The sequence below is a fragment of the Argentina silus genome (genome assembly GCF_951799395.1).
Source record: "Argentina silus genome assembly, chromosome: 7".
Lineage (NCBI taxonomy): Eukaryota > Metazoa > Chordata > Actinopteri > Argentiniformes > Argentinidae > Argentina > Argentina silus.
Window position 1 is genome coordinate 12984391 of NC_139661.1, and position 20544 is coordinate 13004934.

At 45.9% G+C, this 20544-nt stretch overlaps 3 protein-coding genes across 5 annotated transcripts; 2 read left to right on the top strand and 1 right to left on the bottom strand.

Annotated features, from left to right (window-relative positions):
- The first annotated feature begins 982 nt into the window (after window positions 1-982).
- Window positions 983-6714, top strand: nudt12 (nudix (nucleoside diphosphate linked moiety X)-type motif 12). Of its 3 annotated transcripts, none has more exons than XM_083672911.1 (7): window positions 983-1115; window positions 1883-2106; window positions 2580-3157; window positions 3934-4101; window positions 4529-4642; window positions 4877-5076; window positions 5441-6714. In XM_083672911.1, the coding sequence occupies exons 2-7, from the start codon at window positions 1901-1903 to the stop codon at window positions 5549-5551; spliced, it is 1377 nt and encodes a 458-aa protein (XP_083529037.1). In that variant the 5' UTR covers window positions 983-1115; window positions 1883-1900; the 3' UTR covers window positions 5552-6714. The 3 variants fall into 3 exon arrangements, with proteins under 3 accessions (XP_083529037.1, XP_083529036.1, XP_083529038.1); XM_083672910.1 differs by having other exon boundaries at window positions 988-1038; XM_083672912.1 differs by lacking the exon at window positions 983-1115 and having other exon boundaries at window positions 2040-2106; window positions 2535-3157.
- A 64-nt stretch (window positions 6715-6778) lies between these two features.
- LOC310806543 (interleukin-6 receptor subunit beta) lies at window positions 6779-14766 on the bottom strand. The gene is made up of 14 exons (XM_083672683.1): window positions 14664-14766; window positions 14171-14282; window positions 13717-13850; window positions 13187-13320; window positions 12661-12823; window positions 11925-12010; window positions 11302-11518; window positions 9819-9998; window positions 9589-9687; window positions 9297-9437; window positions 8781-8909; window positions 8132-8216; window positions 7687-7768; window positions 6779-7414 (listed from the first exon to the last, which is right to left on the bottom strand). The coding sequence occupies exons 2-14, from the start codon at window positions 14269-14271 to the stop codon at window positions 6935-6937; spliced, it is 2031 nt and encodes a 676-aa protein (XP_083528809.1). The 5' UTR covers window positions 14272-14282; window positions 14664-14766; the 3' UTR covers window positions 6779-6934.
- A 2101-nt stretch (window positions 14767-16867) lies between these two features.
- Window positions 16868-20450, top strand: LOC310807434 (serine/threonine-protein phosphatase 2A catalytic subunit beta isoform-like). The gene is made up of 7 exons (XM_083673932.1): window positions 16868-17267; window positions 17921-18130; window positions 18267-18440; window positions 18602-18691; window positions 18970-19131; window positions 19464-19582; window positions 19846-20450. The coding sequence occupies exons 1-7, from the start codon at window positions 17166-17168 to the stop codon at window positions 19916-19918; spliced, it is 930 nt and encodes a 309-aa protein (XP_083530058.1). The 5' UTR covers window positions 16868-17165; the 3' UTR covers window positions 19919-20450.
- The last annotated feature ends 94 nt before the right edge of the window (window positions 20451-20544 follow it).

Genomic DNA, 20544 nt, shown 5'->3' on the forward strand with positions numbered 1-20544 from the left:
CAGTTTAACTCTGAGTTTATTTGAATCTATAGTGCATTTTACTTGAAGGTTACAACACACTGTAGGCTGTAATACAAAAGTAGAAGACACATACAAAATACAAAACGTTTTAAAAACACAGATTGATATAATCAAATCTAGGGATATACAGTTGTATTTTCAATCCATAAAGTACATTACAAATACAAAACATACAGCACCTGTGAACGGACGATTCATCGTAACCTACGAGTTTATTTTATTTTTTCCAACTTACATTTACATTTACATTTATGGCATTTAGCAGACGCTTTTATCCAAAGCGACTTACAGCAAATACATTTGTTTAAGTAAGTGAATCATCTATCCATCAGTCATCATAAAATAAAGTAATCAATGCTCAGACTAGGGGCCATTGGGAGTCACAATGCTAGAAGAAGATTTTTTTATTTAAATTTTTTTAACAGGAGAAACAAAATCTGGACAGGGAGGTAGTGGGGGTGAAGAGGTCTCTAGGGTTAGGGTTAGGGTTAGTACAGGGGGGTAGTGAGGGAGGTAGTGAGGGGTAGTGAGGGTGAAGAGGTCTTTAGGAGGGGCTGTTAAGATGTAGCCTGAAGAGATGGGTTTTCAGTCTACGGCGGAAGATTAGTAGTAACTCTGCAGTCATGACAGCAGTGGGAAGCTCATTCCACCAGCGAGGCGCCAGGACAGTGAAAAGCCGTGACCGAGTATTGCGGCTGCTGCATCCACGTAGAGGCGGCGGTGCCAGGCGGCCAAGCCGACGTGGAAGAGCTTCTTTTTGTAACCAAGAATTCTTAAATAAATCTGAAAGTTTTTTTAAAAATTGTTTTATTTATAGCCATTTGTGTGTGGTCATTTGCGCCTTGGATGCTGGATAAGGATGTGGGCACTCAACATATGCGCAGTTATGGAACTGTGTGTTTTTGCGCACGTCTCCGCTTGGTGGCGCTGTTGCTCCTGAGTGAACTCACTCCGTTTTTATGCAACAACCCCTCAGTCGAGAAGGAATCACTTCGTCCCGACAGCTGGCACAACTGGGTAAATATCTGTCGGTTTGGGGTCTTTAGTTTCTAGCTGTCATTTTTTCAGGGCTAGTGACACCCTGAATAAGCACGGTAGGTGAAATCTATATCTTGACTTGTTGAGAACAGCGTTCTTCAGGTTCTTGTCTCACGTCAGTTTACAACACACCGACAGCCGTGACATAACCAGAGCTGGAAACTATAAAAAAGCGGCATAAAGACCTCCTATTTGTTAACATTGATAATTAACTGACATCAGTTGATAAGGCAGCAATAATAATCTATCAGGGTTGCTGTTTTTAAAGGGCTGAAACTGTCTCAAAGCCTCTGACTTTCATCTCGTCCCAATGCGGTAGTAGCCTCTCGACACTAACCAATCAACAATTGTAATGTTCTGGAACAAAATTTGATTGACGCGAATCTGGCCAATGATAACGGAGAACGGGGGCATTGCACAGCCAACCCCACTCAAACTGTCCGGTTGAGTTGGTGTGCTGACTCTGTTCTCATTAGAGAACATAGTTTACAGTAATGATCGCTATTTCAAAGAAAATACTGTGTATTTGTTGAGCATTATACAGTCACTCAAACGGCTTCCATGTTCTCTCTCATGTGTAGGCTATTGGTCAGGAAAGGCTGGTGGAGGTAGAAATCGGAAAACGGGCTCATTGTAGTGCATGGAATGGAATGAGGAATGTGATCAAACATGCGTGATTGATACTATTCTCTATTCCTTATTCCGTTCCCTGCATTACAATGAGCTCCGTCCTCCAATTTCTACCTCCCACCAGCCTCCCCTGCTATAGGTAATCTACCCTGTCACTCAAACCCCTAACATTCACTCCATCTCACCCATACAGGTACAGTACATCACAAAAATGGCTGACATCCAGATGAATGCCAAGGAGGAGCTGGTGGAGAGGTTTCTGGACGGTGCGGCCCGGGGGGACCTGGTCAGGGTCTTAGAGATGCTCTCTCGGTCCGGGTCACTGATCAATGGGACTGGAGAGCGCGGCTGGACCGCCCTGATGCTGGCAGCCAGGAACGGACACTTCAACATTGTGGAGACGTTGCTTTCAAACGGGTGAGTTATTGTACAGAGGAGGTGGTGAAGGTAGTAAAATGGGAGGACGGGATCATTGCCAATCTGTTACAATGAGCCTCCTCCGATTTCTACCTCCACCACCAGCCTGCCCTGGAATCATAGCATAACATTCTGTAGTAACTGTCGGATTAACGTCTTCACAAGCGTTTAATAGCTAGACTACATGTATGAAGCGATTCCAAGCTATCTGATTAAAGATGATTAGCTATGTACTTTAAAGTAGAGGCTGATGGAGGTAGGCATCAGAGGACGGGCTCATTGTAATGCATGGAATGGAATGAGGAATTCCTCACATGTTTGATACCATTCCTCATGTGTTTGATACCATTCCTCATGTGTTTGATACCATTCCTCATTCCATTCCATGCATTACAATGAGCCTGTCCTCCGATATCTACATCCACCAGCCTCCCCTGATGTGTCATGAGCCCCCCCTTCCTCTCCTCTATCAGATGTGACAAGTTCTCCGTCAACTGGTCGTCTCAGACGGCCTACGACATCGCCAAGTTCTGGGGACACCGACACATCGCCAACCTGCTCTCCGGAACCGACAACAAATGGGTCCCGGTTCTCCCAGGCACCGGAACGGAGGGACAAGAGAACTACTTCAACAGAGATATTCTGAACCGGATGAGTGAGAAGCGGACCGACAGAGCGTGGCTGGAGACCAGACAGTCGTCCCCAGACACAGTCTTCATCCTCTTCTTCAACCTCAACCCCCTGGTGACCTCAGCCTCTGGGGAGACACAGACTAACGTGGGACCAGGTACCAGGCTCCGTCGGCTGGGTCTGGGGTCTGTGGGAGAGCTGCTCCACAAGCCCGGGACCACTGTGATCTTCCTGGGGGTGGAGAAGCAGAGGCAGCCCCCCTCCGGACCCCCCAGGGAGGGGAGCGAGCCCACGGCGTGGTTTGCCCTCGACACAGACGACGACCCAACGGAGCATCTCAAACTCACAGACGCTCAGACGGACGGCTACTTCCTCAAACAACCCATGCCTGGCCTGCTGAAGCTGCCTGAGGATGAGGCTGGTCAGTGTCCCTCTGGCAGGGGAGGCTGGGGGAGGTAGACATCAGAGGACAGGCTCATTTTAATGCATGGAACGGTGAAAACACGTGTTTGGTACCATTCCTCATTCCATGCATTACAATGAGCCCATCGTCTGATTTCTACCTCTACTGCTCATGCTGATGATACACTGAGATGTATCGTCAAAATCATTACATACACACAGAGTAAAAAATAGGCTTAGTTATCCATTTATTACTACTTATTAATTATTATTCTGTGTAATTATTAATTACACAGAGTATTACATTTACATTATTTGGAATAGTTGCACTGCAAAAACACACACTATTGGAACTTAAACAATGTTGCACAAAACCATATATTTTGCAGCAAGAAATATTCACTGGATCAAGTTTATTTTTCTGGAAGAGGATGTTATGAAACTGAGACTAACAAACCAAAATGATTATATTTCCTTTAACTGACAGCACATGCAGTTATGACTGAAATAGCATGTCTTAACAAAGCCGAAGTCGACTATAGGGTCTGTTTATCTGTCATGTATTTGACTGTAGAGTAAACAGAAACCTAGTTCATAACTGAAAATAAGTGGAGGCTGGTGGAGGTAGAAATGAGCACGGGCTCATTGTAATGCATGGAATGGATTGAGTGTGTTTGATATCATTCCTCATTCCATTCCATGCATTCCAATGAGCCTGTCCTCCGATGTCGACTTCCGCCAGCCTCCCCTGCTGAGAATAACCTTCCTCCCCCTGCCTCCTCTTCTGTCCTCCAGGTATCGCCGCCCAGGCCCGGTCCGTTCTGGCATGGCACAGCAGGTACAGCTTCTGCCCCACCTGCGGTTCTGAGACCCGGGTGGAAGAGGGTGGCTACAAGAGGACCTGTCTGAAGGCTGGCTGCAGGAGTCTGCAGGGCGTCCACAACACCTGCTACCCCCGCGTTGGTAAACGACGCCCTCCTCTTCTACCGTGTCCTAGCGCTCAGTCCTATCAGTCATATAATAGGATATAATAATATAAGAACTGTGTTACGATTCTGTATTTTGAAACACAACACCGGTTACTGTTGAGTTAAAAAACACATTCTAGTTTTCTATTGTCCTGGCTGGCCTCCCAAGCCTTTTATATGATTGAAATATTAACCAGTAAGACTGTCATTGTACTGTCACACACACACACACACACACACACACACTCACACTCACACTCACACTCACACTCACACTCACACTCACACACACACACACACACACACACACACACACACATAGGGGAACTTCAAAGAGTTCCCCTATGGGGACAAATGAAGAACCCTTTTAGAAACCTTTTTTCTGAGAGTGTGTAGCGTTTGTGTTCCTGTTGTCCCTCCAGACCCGGTGGTGATCATGCTGGTCATCCACCCTGATGGGAACCAGTGTCTGCTGGGCAGGAAGAAGGTGTTTCCTGCTGGGATGTTCTCATGTCTGGCTGGCTTCGTTGAGCCAGGTACGTTCAGTGTCATCTCTGTACCAGGGGAGGCTGGCGGTATCAGATACCGTTCCTCATTCCGTTTCTTGCATTACAATGAGCCCGTCCTCCGGTTTGTACCTCCACCAGCCTCCCCTGGTACACATAACATTCAACTCCTTTGCTCTCCAGTAAACTCTGCTTTTACATGACTGTCCAGTGTCCCTGTGAGCTAAAGCAGTGACGTGTGGGGTTTCCCTGTCCCGCCTGCAGGGGAGGCCATAGAGGCGGCCGTGAGGCGCGAGGTGGAGGAGGAGAGCGGTGTGAAGGTTGGCCCAGTCCAGTACGTGTTCTGTCAGCCATGGCCCATGCCCTCCTCGCTCATGATTGGCTGCCTGGCCGTCGCCGTGTCGACAGACATCAAAGCGGATGAGAATGAGATCGAAGAGGCCCGTTGGTTCACACGGCAACAGGTGACTTCTAGAGTTCCAGGGGTTCCAGGGTGCTTGGTGTTGAGTGTACTGATGTCACCGATGATGACCATTAGACCAAGAGGACATCCTCGTAGTCTGAGGGCAATACCCCGGGTAAACAGGCCCAGATTCCAAACCACCTCCACTACACAGACATAGTAAAACTCACTACAATGTGTGGGTTTTATTAGTGTGTTTTATACAGCTAGAAACCTGCAATTGTCTTCAATATAATGAGAGAGATCATTACTGAGAGAGATATCTCAAGCTATGTAGACCTGTAGCACCACAAGACTCTCTGTGCTGTAAATGTGTGTGTAGTAAATCTGTGTGCGGTAAATGTGTGCTTTTATCTGTGTTGAAGGCTGTGGATTCCATCGTCAAGGCAACCAAGCCTGCGTTCACCCTGCCTCCCAGACAGGCCATCGCTCATCAGCTGGTCAAACATTGGATCGGCATGAACGCGAACCTCTGACCTGTGACCTAGAGACACAGGGAGGGGCCACTGCTCACGGCCGGGAAGGGGTCACACTTCTACAGGGGGAAGGATGTTAACGATGATACATGGAGATTGACATGCTAAGGAACAACAGGGGAGGCTGGTGGAGTGGGAGAGGCTGGTGGAGGTAGAAATCGGAGGACGGGCTTGTAATACATGGAATGGTATGAGGTTTTTTATCACACGTGTTTGATACCACTCCTCATTCCGTTCCATGCATTACAATGAGCCTCCGATTTCTACATCCACCAGCCTCACCTGGTGTGCAGCGATAGCCTGGTACATACATATGAATCACTGTCCTCTGCCAGATATGGTCGCGACATCATCGAGGTTGCAATATTCTACACATAAAGTGGCGTCCGTGTGGCGTGCGTCCGTGTGGTGTGTGGGAGACTCACAAGCGCTACTTTTTTAAACTAGCGGTCAAAAACGTATATTGTGCATCTTTAAGTAAAAGGCACCCCTGAGTGAAACTACTGTATGAATGAGCTTCACACCGAAGAGGAATGAATGGATTCCCTATTCGGGATTTTCTGTCCAATCCTAGAGGGGCGTTTTAGTACATTCCGCATTTCACAAGACTGTATGAATGGGAGAGTATAATCAATGATTCTATTGGTAGTACTGCACCGGGGAGGCTGGTGGAGGTAGAAATCGGAGGACAGGCTCATTGTAATGGATGGAACGGAATGAGGAATGGTGTGTGTTTAATGGCATCTCCATTCTGTTCCATGCATTACAATGAGCCCATCCTCTGATTTCTACCTCCACCAGCCTCCCCTGGTGTATATTTGAATCTCTCCTACCACGCTGTGCCTCTCACTGTATGGGACCTTACATATGAACTAAGCCAATCAGAGGTTTGATATTAAATGCCTTTGGTTAATGTGCATTGTTCTAAGTGGATTACACTTAAAATACTATTTTTAAGACTTTGTCAAGAAAAAGTAGGCTATTTAACTGAGCTGGGTCCAATGGTGTCTACCTGTGACATGCTCGTTGTGACTCTGTACACTACACGGTTTTAGACAGTAAATGAAATGGACATTTCTATGCAATGAAAAGTACTGGATAATGTGATTCAATGCTGTGGTTTTCTGAACCCTCACTCTATTTATTAAAAGCTACGTCATATTTCACATCTTTTTTTTTGGTACATTTTTGTGAACACAAAATTTCACTTGTCTCTAATAGCACTGACTATTTAATTCAACACACCGTGTGGATCATTATTAATTGAATTAACATTTATTATTTAAAGAATATAACATTACATTTTTTAACCATCCGTTTTACAACATGTACATTATGAATGAGACTCAGGGGAGGCTGGTGGAGGTAGAAATGGGGACGGGCTCATTGTAATGCTGTCCTCCGATTTCTGCCATCACCAAAGGTGTTTTCAATATACTCAACATCACATTGAAAGTCTGTTGAATCTGTCGAGTCCCTCCCTAAACCCCTTGGCAGCCCAGAGGTGTGAAAGGTCTTTATATAGTCCAGATCACACTCCATGTGTGTACTCTCTGGAAGGGCAGCACCCTCAGAAGGAGTGTTCACTATGAAGTCACTCAGGCTAGGCTGTAGGGGAGGGTCTGTGTACTCTGTAGTACACTCAAGAGGAGTGTTGTTGTTGTTGTGTTTGTGTTGTTGTGTGCTTGGTGGAAGCCCAGTGTCTGTGATTTGGGTGGTGGTGTTGTGGGACAGGTGTGTGCAGACAGTGTAGGGGTCTCTGAGTGGAGGTGTTCCCTGGTCCAGTTCAACGAAACCTCTCTCTCCCAGGACGTCTGTGACCAAGAAGTCCTCCAGCTTCAGCACGCTGTGCACACGGGTCCTCTGTTGGGGGGGAAATAGTCAGAGTACACTAGGAGAGGCTACCAGGAGAGGCTACCAGGGGAGGCTACCAGGGGAGGCTACCAGGAGAGGCTACCAGGGGAAGCTGCCAGGAGAGGCTACCAGGGGAGGCTACTCTTGCTGAATAATGAAAACAAATCCACTGGAATACAGGGTAAAATTCAGCTTTAACTGTAACAATACAGCACTGTATACAACACAATCCCCTCTAGTTTAAGTAGTAATGACGTGTTCCTGACAGAAGTGGAAGGTACCTCATGATGGGCCTCCAGCAGCCAGCGCCCTGCACGGCTGACCCCAGGGTTGGATATGGCTGGGAAGAAGTAGGCCTTGTATCTGGAGGGGAGGCGAGGAGAGGAGAGGAGGGTAGGGTAGGGTAGAGTAGAATAGAGTACAGTAGAGTACAGCAGAGTACAGTAGAAAGGCATTACTTTCCCAGGGGAGACTCCCAGGGGAAACCCTAACCCTTCAGGAATCTCAAGTCAGTGAGGATGAAGAACTCCATAAGATAATTGACAGCAGAGTAAACATGTCCTCTGTCAAACACTAATCTGTCTCCACTGGCAGGGGAGGCTGGTGGAGGTAGAAAAAGCCATGCATTACAATGAGCCCATCTTCCGATTTCTACCTCCACCAGCCTCCCCTGGCAGGGCTACTGTATGTCCCAGTGGTGTAAATGTGTGTTACTACAGTACTTACACAGTCCTGGATAGGATGTAGAAGACACCAAGGCCCAGAGCCAGCAGAATGAGGGGAGTGACTATAGCCACCATCTCATCATTCTCTGAAGAGGAAACTAGTGTCACTTTACATGGTTGACAGCAGGGGAGGCTGGTGGAGGTAGAAATCGGAGGACAGGCTCATTGTAACCATGGTATGGAATGAGGAACACGGTAGATACCATTCCTCATTCCGATTCATCGATTACAACAAGCTCGTCCTCCGATTTCCACCTCCCCCAGCCTCCCCTGATACAGTAGGTGGACAAAATAACCTCTTGACATTGCAATGCACTAAAACAACTACAGCAGGGTTCAAATCAGGACTTCTGGAACTTAGATGAATTACAGGGTTATCAAAACCTGTAGATTAGTGTGTACAATGAAATTGAGTATTTCAAAAAATATATTGGTTGAGGGATTGATTGAGTGCCACAGTTCTCACAGCTCTGATAAGAAGACTGAAATAAAAATAATAATAACATATAATTACAATTTTCCTTTTAGGGGAGGGTTGGGGCAGGGGGGAAAATGGACTAGAAATGATGCAAGCAATGCTATGGAATAGAACTAAACACTTTTTCACTCCCTTTTTCAATCTACTCCCCCCCCCCCCCAAGAAGACTGACCTAGAGGCTTGGTGGTGAGACTGAGGAGTTCTCGGGAGGTGTCGTCAGCCAATAGGTGAACAGAGTACTGGGTGTTGGCTCTGAGCTGGAGGAACGTATGTTGACGGTCCTCTGGCCACACAGACAGAGCTGAGAGAACAGGTATTATTAGATATTATTATGTTTATTTTTATATTGCTTATGTAACCTTTATTTAGGCAGGGAGTCACATTGAGACCAAGGTATCTTTTATAAGGGAGCCTTGCATACACAGTTTACCATACATCATACACAATTATATTTATAGAAAAATTGATATCAACATTATTGACATTACTGTAACTGTAATAAGAAATAGATCATCATTATTGGTTATTGGTTAACAATATACTGTACCAACATGAATAGATGTACCAAGATTGATATGAATAATAACTTGGGATGAACATGTCTAACTTAAACACTCGGCCGTCAATGCATAAAACTCAAAGTTATGATATGATTGATGGAAAGTTGAAACAGAGAAATTGTTCCTACATTGCTCCTCCTCGTCCTGTCTTAGGATCACTCTGTATCTGAGCACGCTGATTGGCTGCTCCTTCCTCTGCCACTCCCACCCAACGGTCGCTGTGGTCTTCGTCACGGCAACAACATGCAACCTGACAACATCCAGGAGCACTGAGGCAACAAAGATGTGGATAGTAAAATACTACCATCATATATGGACAGAATGAATGACTGACTGACTGAATGTCTGACTGACTGACTGAATGAAGGAAGACTTTAGCTCAGCTGGCTAACATGATGGGTTAGGGTTAGCATGACTTACTTCCATGCTCCAGGCTGGCAGGGACGGAGGTGGCAGGCCCACACAGGTGCTGGTAGACAGGGTAAACGCTAATGCTGTACGTCTGCAGAGGCTGGAGGTCTGGAACAGAGGGGATGGCATTTATGAACAGTCAATAATAAGAAGAAGAATACCTGTATAGTGCTTTTCTGGTTCCAGCCCAGGCCACCTGCGGACCATCAGAGACTTTAGCACTCTGAGCTAAAGTCTACCTTGTAAGACTGCTGAGGTGGTGGAGCCGTCCACTCGTGTCCAGTGACTGGGCGAGGTGGGGTCAGAGGTCGTCTCTATGGCAACCTCACTGACTGGCAGGGGGGTGTGTTCCACATCCCACTGAACCACCAGGCCGCCACCTACAGAAATCACCCAGAGCCTGCCCACTGGGGGGAGGGCTGACAACAACAACAACAACAACAACAACAACAACAACAACAACAACATCAACAACAACCCACAGCCTGGCCACTGGGGGAGGGGTGACAACAACATCAACAACAACCCACAGCCTGCCCACTGGGGGGAGGGCAGACAACAACAACAACAACAACAACATCAACAACAACCCATAGCCTGCCCACGGGGGGGAGGGCTGACAACAACAACAACAACAACAACAACAACAACAACAACAACCCACAGCCTGCCCACAGGGGGGAGGGCTGACAACAACAACAACAACAACATCAACAACAATAACAACATCAACAACACATTCACTAACTACTCATCTATTTACCGGTATCTAAGCAATCAGAATTTACAAATCAGAACATGTCTGCCAGACTGACAGTGTGGATTATGAGAGCCCTTGCTTTTCTAAGAAGTCAGTCAGGGGAGGCTGGTGGAGGTAGAAATCGGACTAGGGGAGGCTGGTGGAAGTAGAAATCAGACATGGGGAGGCTGGTGGAGGTAGAAATCAGACTAGGCGAGGCTGGTGGAGGTAGAAATCAGACTAGGGGAGGCTCTTAGTGAAGTATGGAACGGAAGGGATGGGCTCATTGTAATGCATGGAATGGAATGAGGAATGATATCAAACACATGACCATTCCTCATTCCATTCCATGCATTACAATGAGCTCCGTCCTACGATTTCTACCTCCACCAGCCTCCCCTGGTATATGTCTTTACCTCTTCTGGGATCTAGCTCAAGACCATATTCCTTCTGTATGTTGATGATGTAAATAGCTCAGGCTCTGTCTAATCTGTAAATATTTTGGAGAAATAGACTTCACACACAATAAACGTTGAATTCTGGTAATACTTAGAGATGTTCAGCATCTGATGTTTCTCACTTCCCTCTCAGACTCATACCAGATGATATTGACACACAGAGGATGTTGCATAACCAGCCAGGGGCCAGGGACGCATAATAATCCTGATGGCTGCTCAGGTTGATGCTCTGCAATGTCTGTGTGATGTCTCTTTACATCTGCAAGACCTATTGCCCAAGAGTGGCAAAGGGGAGGCTGGTGGAGGTAGAAATTGGAGGACGGGCTCATTGTAATGCACAGGGGAGGCTGATTGAGGTAGAAATTGGAGGACAGGCTCACTGTAATGCACAGGGGAGGCTGGTGGGGGTAGAAATTGGAGGACGGGCTCATTGCAATGCTCCTTTCTACCTCCACTAGCCTCCCCTGCTCACTGATGCCTCTCTGGCCAGTTCAACTGTTAGAGAGATGATGAAGATGAAGTCACCGTGATGAAGATGAGTGTTGATCCTCAGGTGAGAGGAAGGAGACCGGCCGGCACCGTTGTAGGCCGTGACTGTGACATCACACTGGTCCTCCGTCACCATGACGACTGTCATCAGGGCGGTGGTGTTGGTGGTCATGCTCACAGGCTGCTTCTTCGTTGGTGCATACGTTACCTCATAGCCTAGGACACGCCCACCAGCATCATAGTCATCCAGGGCCTGGAACATAGAGAAGAAGAGAGGGTCTCCATCAGGGGAGGCTGGTGGAGGTAGAAACCGGAGGACGGGTTCATTGTAATGCATGGGATGGAATGAGGAATGGTATTTTGACGTCTTTGATACCATTCCCCATGCATGCAGTAACAATGACCCCGTCCTCCGATTTCTACCTCCACCAGCCTCCCCTTAGTCTCCATTCAATAATTGAATGATTCATTCATTGGCATGTTTCCTATTTCCTTTTGTATAAGGCTTTAAATACAAACACATGACTGTAAAGCGTTCTTCTAGTGTGGTTCTGAAATGTGAGGATGAGTTTCACCAAGGAGACCATGCTCGGGATAATCACTCTGTAGACCACAAGAAAAACACGTTTCCATGAACAACATTTTCATACTGTAATGACCTTCCACATGAGCACCAGGTGACGGAGTCCTGGTTGCTGCTTCATGGCTTCCACACGGAAGCAGACGTCTGGGGGTGTAGAGGGAGCTGTGGATGATATGAACATCAACTATAATATGCTCATCATACGTGATGTGATGGAATCATGGGGTCTGTTGCATACAGGCTCAGTCTGAAGACATGGCTTCAACATACTGTAGCTTCAACATACTGTAGCTTCAACATACTGTAGTTTCAACATACTGTAGCTCAGGTAAACTGGATCTTTAGACACACTCTAAACATGCACACCCGCACACACACACACACACACACACACACACACACACACACACACACACACACAAACATACACACAGAATAGTGAACTCTTATTCCAATGATTTTAAGACACAATGACCCACTTCAGTAAGGCTTCCAATGGTGTCACACGTGTTTGATACCATTCCTCATTCCGTTCCATGCATTACAATGAGCCCGTCCTCCATTTTCTACCTCCACCAGCCTCCCCTGCCCCTCCCTCTCCTCACCCCACTCCTCACCCCTCTCCTCACCCCACTCCTCACCCCCCTCCTCACCCCACTCCTCACCCCACTCCTCACCCCCCTCCTCACCCCACTCCTCACCCCCCTCCTCACCCCCTCTCCTCACCCCACTCCTCACCCCTCTCCTCACCCCCTCTCCTCACCCCACTGCTCACCTCACTCCTCACCCCCTCTCCTCACCCCACTGCTCACCCCTCTCCAGCGTGGCTCCAGTTGCCTCTGTGCTCCAGTCGCTCCAGAAACCGTCCCTCCCCCTGCAGGCCACACTGAAGCTGTAGGAGGTGAAGGGCAGCAAGCCCTCAGCCGTCCTGGTGACTGTGGTCCCTCCATCCTCCACAGGGACGGAGCCTGGCACCTGGGGCCACAGAGACACCGTTATTATACCAACCAGGAGAGGCTGCTGGAGGTGGAAATCGGAGGACAGGGCTCATTGTAATGCATGGAACGGAATAGGGAATGGTATGGAATAAGGAATGGTATCAAACACGTGTGTTTGATACCATTCCTCATTTCATTCCTTGCATTACAATGAGCCCGTCCTCTGATTTCTACTTCCACCTGCCTCTTAATTAACCGAACTTGTAAATAAAGACAGATGTTTCTGATCGTGCAGTAGAAACAATATCAGTATGATTAATGATTGGTAATGTAATCCAATGATCAAATATAAATGTTTTTGGACATTGAGGTTGACATCAGTTGACCCCCAGCTCTCTACCTGAGTCCAGGTGTCGGTGCTGATGTGTTGGTAGCGTAGCTGGCATCGGTGGTGCCAGCGGTCAGTTGCCCAGGCAACCTCCAGGGAGTCTGCCGTGCCGCGAACAGACGTGATGGACGGACGAGGAGCTTTCTCTAAAGGAGACATGTTTATCAGGGAGAAACAGAATACCTCAGACATCCTCAGACCACCTCAGACCACCTCAGACATCCTCAGACCACCTCAGACATCCTCAGACCATCTACCAGTCAGTACTCACTCAGTCACTCAACACATTACTTTTTTTTTCTTTTTTTTTACATTAATTGCTATGACTGACAAGACCTGGACCTGAGAGGTCTCTCTGAGTTGGAAAGCAAAGCTGTTTTGCAATATTGTACATGAATGTGTATGTATGTATACATGTATGTATGATCCCCAATGAGTGTTATGGTGTACTGATGGTGCCAGGTGTTCTAAATAGACTGTCTGAAGGAACAGTCAGCATCCCGAGTAAACGATTAACATTCTGACTGAAGAGAACTTTCCACCTATTTGATATACAGCCACGGTGTGAGGCTCTGACAACGCCTCCGTTCCATCATAGCTGTTCTTCATTCTCAGCGTGATGTTGAATCTTCCACTCAGTCTTATGATGCGTGTGCAGGCATAGATCTCTGTGTTCCTGAAATGTATACATGACAGATGATGGAAATGGTTGATCTTTTATTAAGCATATCAATAATGTATCTACAGTATGCAATATATAACATCTCAGTCAGGAGAGGCTGGTGGAGGTAGAAATCGGAGGACGTACTCATTGTAATGCATGAAATGGTATGAGGTTTTTTATCACACGTGTGTGTGTTTGATACCATTCCTCATTCCGTTCCATGCGTTACAATGAGCCCGTCCTTCGATTTCTACCTCCACCAGCCTCCACTGACAAGAATGTACAACAGAATGAGTTTCTCTCTCTCTTCATGACAACAGGAATCTACTCACTGACTGAACACAGGAGAGTAGACCATGTCCACATTATTGGCAGACTCATGACTCCACATGCATGTCAGAGACGTGTGGGAGGAGACATAGTAGCAGGACATGTTCACGGATTCTGAAAATGGAGTCAAGTAGGGAGTCAAGTAGGGAGTCAAGTAGGAAAAAATTAAAGTTCATTGAGGAGGTTTGACATCTCAAGGCAGGAGTTATAGGACTCATGACAGGTGGTGAATACCATCAGAGGACCAGAGGAGGCTGGTGGAGGTAGAAATCAGAGGACAGGCTTGTAATGCATGGAATGGAATGAGGAATGGTATCAAATGTGTTGCATTACAAAGAGCCTGTCTTTGAATCGAAAATCTCCATTGAAGATGCATTTTAGTCTAGGATTAGGGTTAATCGGTGTACCTAAATGTACCATGTTAAACCTTCCACATCAACACAGTTGAGGTGGAGTGACTCATTATATGAAAATAGAGGTGGAGCCACTTCCTACCACGGTTAGATACTGGAGATAGAGCCTGACAGTCGCTGGAGTCCACCACACACACACTGTGGTCACTCTCACACTTCTGCAACTCTCCACCCTTCACCGTGAACTCCTCTGATGGTGACGTCAGAACAGAAATATATTAATACATTTTAAATGGAACAAAGATATGACATATAGACATGATTCAATGGTAATGGGAGTGCGGGTTGTATTGAATGTGAGGCCAAACCTTACATCATACATATGCTGCATGTCTGGTTGTCAATCAACAAATTCACATCAAGCGAGACTGTAGACGAAGTAAAAACTATAAATTATTGAAAACTAATTACCATAAGTGTGGACTGTCTCAGCATGACCTTCACTCTGACAGGAGATCTGATCTGCATTTGGAAATTGGAACACTTGTGTATACTGTTTTATGTCTCAATAAATAGCTGAGCATTATGGTAACAATCTTTCTCACTGTAACAGGAAAATTATGAAAATGACAAACACATAATAACACAAAAATAAAGCATTGCTGTACTCACCATGCGATAACAGTGACAGGCAAGTTACAATCCACAACAGACATGACATGTCCACTCTGTGCACTGCAAATTACACAATCAAAGATTGAAAGTAATTTTTGGTGCAATTCCAACATGCAAATCATTTTTGGCATCAACTTCTTTCACGAGAATTACAAAGGTTTCACTTACGCAATGAGAGGTCCATTCTGAACGATACTGAGCCACAGAGTTCAGCCCAGCCAGTGAAAGAGGAAACAGCCAGGGGCTGAACAGAACAAAAAGTACATCAGTACATCCGTTCCATGCGTTAGAATGAGCCTGTCCTCCGATTTCTACCTCCACCAGCCTCCTATGATGTACATGTGAGGAAGAGCCTGTGGTTTGATAGAGGACGTTACCCCATGCCTGCAGTGGGAGGGACCCTCTACAGAGAGCATTAGACTGTTGCATCACTTCCAGAAGAAAATATTGGATATCAACCTCATCTCGCGAACATCTTGAACTAAAACAAATACATGCACAAATGATATGCATATTTAGTTGTGTTAACATTGTCTGAGTCTATATAGGCCTATGGACGTGTCATTGCCACTTTGACATTCGTTCATGTATATTTACAGGCATTTTTTTTTTGCATACAAAACTTTCTACACTTCAGTTGCAGTAACATGAATATTCACAAGTTAACAGACCACACCTACCACTGAATGTGTTAGGATCAGGGTTAGGGTTAAGGTTAGGGTTAAGGTTAGGCTTAGGGTTAGGGTTCGGGTTAGGGTAAGTGTTAGGGTTCGGGTTAGGGTAAGTGTTAGGGTTCGGTTTAGGGTTAGGGTAAGTGTTAGGGTTAAGGTTAGGTTTAGGGTAAGTGTTAGGGTTAAGGTTAGGGTAAGTGTTAGGGTTAAGGTTAGGGTTAGGGTTAAGGTTAGGGTAAGGGTTAGGGTTAGGTTAAAGTTAGGGTAAAGGTTAGGGTTAAGGTTAAGGTTAGGGTTAGTGTTAAGGTTAATGTTAGGGTTAGGGTTAGGGTTAGGGTTAAGGTTAAGGTTAAGTTTAGGGTTACGGTTAGGGTTAGAGGTGTGGTGGTTCCAGTTGGGGGGGGGGGGGTTAGGGTTAGGGTTAGGGTTAGGGGGCGTGCTGCTGGCTACACAGCGTCCGTCTCCCCCCCATCCCCCCTAGATCCTGTAGAGATGGAGCAGAGTAAACAGGTAGAGGGGCGGAGAGTAGGGAGGTGGTGGGGCACAATTTAGCGAAACACACAGGTGACAGGTAGATCGGATGGGCATATAGGCCTATGCATTGTAGGTAATTGGTTAGTGGTGGAGTTTGAGGTGAATTGTCTGTGTCCTTCCGAACCTCAGTTATATCTAACTCCCTTTAATGTATTTTTGTTTGCAATGGATAACTACATCACACTCTCTTGGTAACAATAATGTCAGATTTTCACCTGAGGTTTCCACATAGGCCTAAATCACAGGTGTAACAAAATAGAATAGTAGTAAGCAGTAACCAGTCCCACCTGGTTTGACATCTTGCCCCAAAATAATATGTAGTTAATGTTGATTCAATTGCGTGGATATCATTGATCGTTGTTTACCATGTGCCAATCCCCTGCACCACCGCTAGGCGGCTGTCATGTGTCAGAAATAAAGACCCGGCCCGGCCCCGCTACCCCGTATGTTATTGTTGTAGCCTAGCTCCTGCTGCTGCGACACTCCATCGCCAGAACGGCTCTGCCGCACCAGGGGATTTTAATCCACTCTGATTCCCTCTATAATATTCTATTCGCCTGCAAACATTTGTCGTTTGTCTTACACATGTTACCATGATCAAGGAATTAATATAGCCGTTCGTTTTTAGCTTTAAGGTTTGTAGAATAACCAGTTTGGCGGGACGGGGAGCGGCTAACAATACAGAAAAGCTACAGCATCACTAGCAAGTTAGCCAGCTAGCGCATCGCGTCGATACCACCACCACCTCTACCAAGGCTGTCATCATGGACGACAAACCTTTTACCAAGGAATTAGACCAATGGATTGAACAACTAAACGAGTGTAAGCAGCTATCGGAAAACCAAGTGAGAACACTTTGCGAGAAGGTGAGCACAATTTAACTTTATTTTTCGAGAAATAACATCGAGTGGGCTAACCTGCTAACGTTATAGATTTAATTGGGGCCTACTACTACAAGCTAACGGGCTAACTACCTAGCATCGCTAGCCCTACAATTAGCTGGCCAAGCCTAGAATGACTGTACACGGAACTAACCATAATGTGAGCGATAATTTGACGACTTCAACTCGGCCTAAATTACTAAAGTAAACCAGTAAAACATTGATAGTAACGCATGTTAACTTGCAACTTAGCTATTTGCTAGTATTAACGTCGTTAGCCACGTTCCGATAGCTTGGGCATTGACAGCATCATTCAACACAGTAGCAAAATGATTGTGAAAGCATTCTCAGAGAATACCACATATCATATCAATACCACATATCATAACCACATAAATGCTGTAGCTAATGATGTTGCATGTCTTTATTTCATTATGGGGATCATAAATAATTTCCCTCATGCTCAGCATCGATAACTAGTAGCTAACAATCTTAACTAATTCAATCTCTGATTTGGTGAGGTTGGCTTGCTAAATTGTCAATTTAAAGGATAACGACGTATAGCCATGGATGATCTCAATATGTACCAATCTTCGTTAATCTTAATTGATTTGTGTGTGTCTTTGTATTTTTCCTAGGCCAAGGAGATCCTCACTAAGGAGTCTAACGTACAAGAGGTGCGATGTCCTGTCACAGTGTGCGGGGACGTCCACGGCCAGTTCCACGACCTGATGGAGCTCTTCAAGATTGGAGGAAAGTCACCTGACACCAACTACCTGTTCATGGGTGATTACGTGGACAGAGGCTACTACTCTGTGGAAACAGTCACTCTCCTTGTCACATTAAAGGTATGCTGTACACCGAAGTGTTCGAACACGAAAACCAATTAGGGCCTAACACCAACGCTGTAAACTCACTTCACAGCTAGTTGGTTTGCTCACACCTCCACGCCTTGTTGACTCCATCCCTTCCTGTCCTGAACAGGTCCGGTATCAAGAACGAATCACAATTCTGAGAGGGAACCACGAAAGCCGGCAAATCACGCAGGTGTACGGCTTCTACGACGAGTGCTTGAGGAAGTACGGCAACGCCAACGTGTGGAAATTCTTCACAGACCTGTTTGACTATCTCCCGCTCACCGCACTCGTAGACGGACAGGTGAGGGGAGACGAGGACGGCATGAGTTGTTTGTTTTTTCCCTGCAAAATGTACAGGATGTATAATGTGTGCAGTTGATTCTATGGGAGAATGCTAATATGCTAATTCAATGCTAATATTTAGCTCTGATCCGACCCTTTACCTTGCCCCATTTCTGTCAGATCTTCTGCCTACATGGAGGTCTTTCTCCTTCAATAGACACCCTCGACCATATACGAGCCCTGGACCGTCTGCAGGAGGTCCCCCATGAGGTAACTAAGCCATAAAGCATTTGGATTTACAACTGCATAAAACATGACACCCCTATAGAGTACCATGCAAACCACAAATACAAGGTAAAATACACTTAACAAATGTCATGGTGCCATTCAATAGAGAAATGGGTTGAGGCTTCACCAATCACCGTTATGCTGAGTAGAATATCCTCACACCAGTGGACACACGTTTGATACCATTCCTCATTCCGTACCATGCGTTACAATGAGCCTGTGCTGATTTCTACCTCCAAATGAATCTCTCCCTCTCCCAGGGCCCCATGTGTGACCTGCTGTGGTCAGACCCTGATGACCGTGGTGGCTGGGGCATCTCCCCCAGGGGGGCAGGGTACACCTTTGGACAGGACATCTCTGAGACCTTCAACCATGCCAACGGCCTCACTCTGGTGTCCCGGGCCCACCAGCTGGTGATGGAGGTACAGTATTTCCATTGGTGCATTTACACTTTGACATTGGGTGCTTAAAGGAATATTGTATGTTTTTAGAGGCTTATAAATCTTGCATCATACGAAGTGAAGATTGTATGTTTCCCCCTTTGAAGATGAGCCTGCACTGTGGTGTTTAATTTAGTATTTGTCATTGCGTCAAATGTATTTGAGTTCATTGGTATTTGAAAACCATGATGCTAAAACCTGTAGACATTTGTTCATTGGGTAATTGTGTTGTAACAGTAATTGAGGTAGTGATGTGCAGACACATCCGTGGGGTTGAGACTGAATATCAATATCTGTACCTCGTTTCTCTCCAGGGCTACAACTGGGGTCATGACAAGAATGTTGTCACCATCTTCAGTGCGCCGAACTACTGCTATCGCTGTGGCAACCAAGCAGCTATCATGGAACTGGATGATACTCTCAAGTATTCATTGTAAGTATGAAGCATCATGTTACGTCCTGGTGTGTCCTCTACCCTTTGCCCTGGAGTGCGCATGTGTGGTTTTGTGTCCTATATGGTTTTAAAGAGGCGGTAGAGATGTGAGGGGAAGTCCCATGCCCCAATCTTAAACATTTAGAACCATGTGGGGGAGGGCACATGCCAGAGAAAGGACTTGGTAGGAAGATGTTTTCTCTGCAGTTCATAACTGAAGCAGAGCGATCATCTGACCTTGATATTTCTGTTTCCCCCTCCAGCCTACAGTTTGACCCCGCCCCTCGACGCGGAGAGCCCCATGTGACCAGACGTACCCCTGATTACTTCCTGTGAATGTCCCAAAGCCATCCTTACCCGAGAACTCCGCATCTAGATTTGAATACACTGTACGATAAATGGAAGATAACGATAAAAGAGTCCAAATGTCAACAAGAACGCGAGAGATAAAGCCCCTCTGCAGTTGTGTTTAGAAAAATGCTGTCATAAAGCTGTGCTGATAAACATTTACAATACATGTTAAAAATATATTTTGTTTGTTTAATACATGTTTAAAAATGATTGAGATATGAGAGTACCAACATGGACCAAAATGTGCCATATATGATCTTTTGAGACATGTAAAACTTGCAATTTTTTTAGAACAGCAATATAATCTTATTTGACCTCACAACTACACATCTCATGGTATAAACATTGTGCTTTTGTTGCAGTATTATAAATTAGATTTGCTTAAAGTAGGTAAACGGTCATTTTTAGCTGCAGGCCTAACGGCATGCACAGAAATGACTTGGGCTGCTGGACATCTCAGCACGCTGTTAATTTGAATAAAGACGATGAACCTGATGATTAAACTGCTATCAATGTTTGTTGTTGTCTGTTGTTATTGTTAGGGGTTTGTGGGGAGATGTTTATTGTTATTGTGGGTAATGTATTATACTGCCGTAGCCTTTAGGGCCACA